At 29.7% G+C, this 7,857-nt stretch overlaps 2 protein-coding genes across 2 annotated transcripts; both read left to right on the plus strand.

Moving 5' to 3' along the window:
- Positions 1–2,185, plus strand: LOC149883826 (dynein regulatory complex subunit 10-like). Its single transcript, XM_090098445.1, has 4 exons — positions 1–355; positions 730–994; positions 1,149–1,454; positions 1,897–2,185. Exons 1-4 carry the CDS (start codon positions 90–92, stop codon positions 2,152–2,154), a joined length of 1,095 nt encoding a protein of 364 aa, XP_089954571.1. The 5' UTR covers positions 1–89; the 3' UTR covers positions 2,155–2,185.
- A 2,246-nt stretch (positions 2,186–4,431) lies between these two features.
- Positions 4,432–6,841, plus strand: LOC149883827 (chitinase-3-like protein 1). Its single transcript, XM_090098380.1, has 3 exons — positions 4,432–4,720; positions 4,799–4,952; positions 5,247–6,841. Exons 1-3 carry the CDS (start codon positions 4,469–4,471, stop codon positions 6,725–6,727), a joined length of 1,887 nt encoding a protein of 628 aa, XP_089954506.1. The 5' UTR covers positions 4,432–4,468; the 3' UTR covers positions 6,728–6,841.
- Positions 6,842–7,857: the final 1,016 nt, after the last annotated feature.

Raw genomic sequence — 7,857 nt, forward strand, 5'->3', positions numbered from 1 at the left:
GTAAATAATTGAAAAAAATGCTTACGGTGCGAAGTGGAAATATTTTTTTGATTACCATTTCATGCAGATAATCAAAGACGTATACTAACATGGCTTCAAAATCAAAGCTGCTGGCTTGTAAATTAAGAATTGAGCATATTTTGCGTATTGTCGATGATTCTTTCACAAAGATGTGCGAATGTCATGCACTTCTATCAGTATTAGAAGATGAAAAAATTACAAAAATTACTGATGAAAGTATAAAAAATCACATCTTGCTTCACAAGCGTTTTATTAAAGAGTATAACGAAGTAAAACAGGATATGGAGCATAACTTGCCAATAAAGATTATCTTTAATGCTAAACATATATTAAGGTAGATTTTAGATTTTTTTTCTTCTTAACAAATTGTTGTTAAGGTTGTTAACATAATTAAAAAGACGGCTTCAACAACAACAAAAACTATTGTTATCAACAAAACTATTATCATTAACAGAACCATTATCATTAACAGAACCATTATCATTAACAGAACCATTATCATTAACAGAACCATTATTATCTTGGATATTAATTATTGAAATTATTATCTTGGATATTAATGGTTTTGTTAATGATAACTTTTTTTTTCAACAACAAAACCTTTTTTTTTCAGCAATGAAAACTGATAAAAGATTTCATTTATGTATCAATTTAAACAACGCTGTTTAAAAACTGATTAAGATCGTGTTTATAATGAACCATTTTTAGAATGTCTACCCAAGGCAGCTTTAGATTAAGTTCGCTTGTTGAACTCCCTTCCAGAGAGTCAAGCTTTTTGAACTACTTAAAAGCATTTTTCGAGTTCATCGAAACAAGATTTTTCGAGTTCATCGAAACAAGTTTTTTCACGAAAGCAGATAATGTTCATGAACAAAGAAAAATCTCGTTGCAACCTGAAAAATCAAACAATTATCTGACAGAAAAGAAGTCACGTGACACTTTGGAGGTGGAGGACAAAACGAACTTTCTACAGGTAAATACGAACCAGGTCTCTAAGATCAGTATATAAAATTGAAGTAATTGTTAAATGAGAAGTTTAGGAACTTAAAAACTCATTTTAAAATGATTAGAACTTCAGTCAAAAATGTTTTTGATTTAAATTTTTTTTTACTCATATTTTTCTTCAGATAAACGCGCTTAATGACTCCGTTCTTGAATTGGATAGGAATATAAAACGGTTAGCCAACATCTCCGAACAAAAAAAAACAAAGATTCTGGAAGAAACTAATGCAAATATTTATACTCAAAAAATGTCATTTGAAAGTCGAAAAAACCATTTACAAACAGAGCTTCTTGATTTAAAAAACTCTGCTTCGAAGCGCATCATGAATAATTTTCTGCAAGAATCAGCTTTGCGAAAACGGAATTTTAAAATTTACAATGAACTGCTTAATTGGATTGCAAAATATGACCAAGACATGATTTTCAGGCAGGTTCGTTACAAAATGTTAATCTTATGGGTTTTTTACAAAATAATGCTTGAATCGTTGAATTACAAGACTGACCAACTGAACAATTCTTGATAACAAAAACAATACCACAACAACGAAAATTTACATACAAAAATTTATTAACAAAATAGTATTTTTCTTTTAAAAGTTTACAAAACTAAAATAACAATTCATTGTTCTTATAAAAATAACAAAAGCGACAGTTATTTTCGTATAACATTTGTTACTGTTGATTTATAAGATTGTTGTATCATATCATTAAAAATATCACAAACAAAATTGTCGATTGTATTTTCATTGCTATCTCATCAGAAGTTGAAAGAATGTTCTAATATCTATCGTTTTTCTTTGTTTTACTTCTTAGTATCATTTAGTATTATCAATGTTGATACATACAGACATAATGTATCTTTTTGTATTATAGGAAGAAATTGACGAAAGTGAAGCGGCTATCAATCTGCAAAGAAAAAGTATCCAGCAAATTGAGAATTGTTTAAGCGAAATAAAGGAAAAGTATGAGACAATTTCAATGGAAAGGGGAAAAAAGTTGATAGAAACTCAACTTGAAGAACAAGATAAGCGTAAAAAACATATCGCAGCAATTAAAATTCAAACACTTTTTCGGTTATATTTGTTGAAAAAGAATATAAAATTTCGTAAAAAAAAAGGAAAAATAAAGTAAAGCAAGAACATTTTTTACTAACAAAAGGCAACCGGAAGCGCGTTTGTTGATTTTTTTTGTTATGTTAAATTACCGAAAGATCAACGCTGCTACCATAGATTTAAAGCAGCCACAGCATCCCCCTGCTGAGGATTGATAAAATTGTTTAATTTTAAAAGAAAAAGGAATAAGCAGCTTTACGTTTGTGGATCATAAAAAGCTGATTTTTTTTTAGGTACAGAAATCTTGTTTGCGGCATTTAACGTTTGACAATTGCTAATTATTGAAAATGTCGCTTTATTAATTATTCATTAATTACAATAATAACCCGCTAACACAAGTGATCAATTTCTTCAAATTAGCTGCTAAATGGTGCTCAGATCTTTTATGTAGATCTGCGTATTCTTTGTTAATTTTTAAGTCTTCTAAACTATTTTTTGTAAACAAAGTTTTCCATCGGAAAGAAAACAAAAAATTATTTCCTTCAGAAAAAATGTTCACAAATCAAATGTTGACATGTTTTTTTTTTGTAAAAAACCAAGCAAATGGGCTAGTACAAGAAAGCTTCTTATTTTAAAGGGTACTTTTTTACTAAACCAGTATTAAAAGTTTTTTTAAGAATTTCTTAAGTTTCGGATTATCAAGAGAGAAAAAGTACATAAAATGCAATTTGAAATAATGTTAGCAAATAAGATAAAATGTTTTACAGTTAGTCAACTAAAATTATTTGAATTCCATCAACATCATTCAATGTAATATAATCCTCAGATTTGTCCCTGAACAAAACATAAATGAGGAAATATTCCTCGAACTCTCAATAGAATAATTTTCTCATCAAAAAGTAACTTAGTACAAATAGTTTCTTAAGATTTCGGGGCTTTCAATACTAGTTTCTTATAAACAAGTTGCTTATTAAAAAAAAGGTGTAAAATTAAAGATGCTTTTTAACTAATTTTAATTATTTTAGTTATTTAAATAATTTTACTAATTGTTAATTGTTGCTTAATATAAAATTAGTAATCAGGACCGTTACAACCAATTTTAAATCGGAGAGACAAGATTACCTAAGCTAGTGGCAGGTGATATTGTAAGAAAGGAAGACAACTAAAAGTTCAATTTTCATTTACACAATTCCTGTTAGGGATTGTGTAAATGATTCTATTGGCCGTCAATATTTATAGGTTACAACAAAATCAAGCTGAATCTTTATTTGCGTCATGGATTTATGCAATTTTTTGTAAGAGAAGAATACGAAATCATTGCAGAATTTTCATAATCCATAAAATTGCGTTTGTACATAAAGGTATGTATCGATTAAAAAAAAAAAGCATAATGAGAACCATAAACACAAGAAACAAAATTTCGATTTCATTCTGCAAAGTTTCATTTTACACAAATTTCTTATAATTATAAGAAAAGTTTCTTTTTATACGTTATACTCGTAGTTTTGTACTTTTAAATAACTTGATTAGATAAAAAAGGGGGTAAAGTCACACCTTTTTAATCGTCTATGTCAATTATTAATTAAGTAACAAAAATGGTTAATGAAAAAACTTGATACTTTTAGAAAATGTTTCACTTAATTTTTTTAAATTGGCTAATTCATTAAAAAGATGATGGAAAGGCTCGCTTGAATAGTTAGATAAGATTCGTAGAAAAGAATTCAGGTATTTAAAAAGTACCATGCAAGTTTGAAATATTCTATCCAACTTTTAATTGTTTTTATTTTACATTAATTAGCTAATTGTTTGCATTAAAAAACTTAATTATTGATAATTTCAATCCCGAGAGAGCCGACAGCGTGCAAAAAATGTACCAACAAACAATGAAAATAATTTAAATAAACACAGAAGTTAAAAGTATACATGCATTTTTGGAATACAACATTTGCTTGCCTAAAGATTATATGATTGTAGATAAATCATGCTTGAAAAATACACCCTTTTATCGCCTTGATTGCTGATTAGTTTAAAATTCTCACTTGCGTCAGAGGTGCGACAAAAAATCGAATTATATCTTTACAATTTCCTAAAGTTTATGTAAAGATATATTGGCTTACCTTTTGCTAATTAATAATGATTGAGAAGAATGCCATAAAACTATTGTCAGATCATCACTCATTTGGGTGAATTTACGTCCGTAAAAATCATTTGGCGTCATTTTTTTTGACAATCGCATGCGAATATATTTTACAAAAGTAATTTGCTGCCAAAGTGCACGTAAATTTCCCCATCCCTTATTACAAATTGATATAAAAGGAGAGAATAAACCCATTCCTTCAGTTATCTTTGGCATATGTAAAAACTTAAAATCTTATAAAAAGGTTCTTTTTTAAATGATTTTAATTGCATACATTTTTAATTTGCTGATATCAGTAGCAAACTGTGTTACTTTCAAAAGAGTGTGTTACTATACGAACTGGGCGCAGTATAGAGGAAGTTTGGCTAAATACGACATTTCTTTACATTACAAAACCGGACTATGCACGCACATTATATACGCTTTTGCAAAAGTGGAGCTTGTAGCAACTAATAGTTTCACCATCGTTCCTTATGAGTGGAATGATCAATCTGTTGGCTACATTAAAGTAAATCTTATCTTTTAAGTTAAACAATCGTTATTTAAACTGTGCGACTTTTCTCTAATAATGATTATTTGAAACTAGGTAAACGACTTAAAGAAAAACGATCCTCAGTTAAAAACTTTGCTTGCTGTCGGTGGATGGAACCATGCATCTTTTGGTTTCACTGACCTTGTGAAAACAATTACTACCAGAAGTTTGTTTATACAAAACGCAATTGCTTACCTGAAGAATTATGGTTAGTATGTGGATATACAATAAAACCCAATTAAAAGTGTTAAAAATTATAGATTTTTGTACTCTCTCTCTCAAATCATTGATTCGTAACTGTAGATTCGTTAGCTTACACCTTATAGAATTATGTTTGCAAATTGTAGATTCGTTTGCTTTTTTAAATTACCATTTTACCATTTAGTCTTCAACTAAAAAACTATAAAAGCCATTAATATTATCAAATGTAAAAATTAAAAAAAAGATTCAAAACTGTCATCAAAAAAAGTCATCGTACTCAGTGAAAATTTTTTATTTTTAGGGTTTGATGGCCTTGATCTTGATTGGGAATACCCTGGACAACGAGGCTCACCGCCTGGGGATAAACAACTTTTTACATTGTTATGCAAAGAAATGAAAGCAGAATTTCAAAAATATGGCTTGTTACTTACAGCAGCTGTAGCTGCTGGTCAAAGTATTGCAGATACCTCATATGAAATTGATCAAATTTCTTCTTATCTTGATTTTATTAACTTGATGAGCTATGACCTTCATGGTTCTTGGGAAACCGCGGTAGGACATCATACTGATTCCGGTCTTAATTCAGCTCCCTTAAGCGTTTATAGTTCCGTTAATTATTGGATCATGAAAGGAGTTTCTCCTTCAAAGCTTATCCTTGGGCTTGCATCCTACGGAAGAACATGGAAACTGACAAAGTCTTGCAACTGGAACCTTAGTGCTTCGGCAAGCGGCGCAGGTGAAGCTGGTAAGTTTACTCTTGAAAGTGGTTTTCTTTCTTATTATGAAATATGCCAAACACAATGGAAGAACCGGATGTGTACTTCGAGTAGTATGGTAAACGCACCTTATGGAAGTGACGGAACTAATTTTATAGGGTATGATGACGAAGAAAGTATAACCTATAAAATAGTTAATATCATGAAAAAAAATTTGCTCGGAGGATTTATGTTTTGGGCTTTGGATCTCGATGATTTTAATACAATATGTGGAAATGTTTCTTATCCTTTAATTAAAGCAGCAAAAGCAGCAGCCGAAAGTGACAACTTTTTGAAGCCTAAAAGCTGTCAAACTATTAATTTAAGTTGTAGTACTGCTTCATCATCAACATCATCTTCGCCACCATTAAATATAGTTAAAAAAGGACCATGTAGATTTAATACAAACAGCCTTAATCCTTGGAGAGAGCTAAGTGTTGCTTATGAAGCATGGTGTAGTGACGAGTATAATTGTCCGCTTCATTGCGGGTTAACAGATTGTCCAACCTGTATGTGTAATTGTAACAACGAGAGCAATTCAACAGTAAGTATCGTAACTACATTAGAAGCAATAATGGAGATAGCAGCAACAACAACGCCAAAAATAACCCCATTATCTAAAACAATGACGCCGTTGACAAGTAAAACCGAAACTTCACTGCCAAAAACTGTATCAGTTGTTTCTGCTTCAGTTGCTACAAAACAATCAGTAAAAGGCGATTTGTTATCGCTAGCAACAACATCTTCTTCCAATTCAATGACTCTTCCTGCTAACAAGGTCGAAGCTCAAACTACATCAGCAAAAACAACACAATCATCAAACCTATTGACAATTACAAACGGTGCAATAACAAAAACTTCCTCTGGAGCGTGTGAAATGCCTCCCCCGAACAAAAGAAAAAATTGTGTATGCAACGTACAAGGTCCTTTTAAAAATACTCCAGGAATAAGCCTTTGGTGTTCAATTAATTGTCCAGGTAATCCCGATTGTCCATCTCTTTTATGTTGTTGTGATACAGTTTTATAAATAACTGGAACATTCTTTTATAACTTTATAATTAATTTTTATGATAATAGTATAATAATATGCAGAATAATAAAGTCATACAATTATTGTTCTGTATATCATTATACTATTATTGTTCGGTATATCATTATTATTCAAGTTTTATTTTGTATATTGTTATACAACTTTTATATATTACATTGTTCAGAACACAATTTGTAAATATTTTAGTTATTCAGTAATATTAAAAACTTGAAATATTTTAAAACTTGAAATGTTTAAAAAGGTTTTTATGAATATAAACACGATGTTATTTAAAATACTGCAGCAGGCAATAATCCTCATTAATATTTTTTAAGTCCTACTAATCATAAATTATTTTGAAAGTAAATCTTAAAATATCTAAAAAAATCCTAATGAAGGGGGGGGGGGGGGGGGGGGGGAAGGAGGTTACAAAACTTTACAATGCTAGATTTTATCAGATTATTACCATCTGTTATTTATTAAACAATTTTTTCATAATGCTCGTTTTTCAAAACTTAAATTAAATTATGTGAATAATATTGCAGGAAAGTTATTACTCCTATTTTTTTTTCGCACTTTTTGCACAACTCATGAGTTTTTAAATTGATAAAGATAGGTATATTAACTTAAAAAGTCTCATTTAATAGCAATTCTTTTTTACTGTCATCTTGACTCAACACTTAAAACAATTGGCAACTCAGAATAGGCAATGAGATTGACCTTTAAAGAAATATTGGTTGAACAGGTTTACTTCATGTGCACAATACTATTATAGACAATTCATTAACAATTGAAAGCGGATCATTAAAATCCCTGAATATATGAGAGATAGAAAGAAATTTTCAAAGAGATTAAATGGAATTTTTAAATATAGAAAAAAAAGTTATACAATACCTCAAAGAGAATTCAAAAAGTTCCCTAAAAGTAGCATTTGAAAAGAAGAACAAATACTAAGGCAGCTTCTTAATATTTCAGAGGTTTTTCTAATCATTCATGAGACATTCATGAGAGAATTTATCTGGAGGGAGTTTATCCTATGACATTTTATTTTGTGATTGTCTATCTGGAGACATTTTACTTTGTGATTGTCTATCTGGAGACATTTATCTAGAGACATTTTATTGATG

The sequence above is a fragment of the Hydra viridissima genome, unplaced genomic scaffold (assembly GCF_058129835.1).
Source record: "Hydra viridissima isolate aposymbiotic clone 2 unplaced genomic scaffold, HvirCarnegie_v1 scaffold_9, whole genome shotgun sequence".
Classification (NCBI taxonomy): Eukaryota; Metazoa; Cnidaria; class Hydrozoa; order Anthoathecata; family Hydridae; genus Hydra; species Hydra viridissima.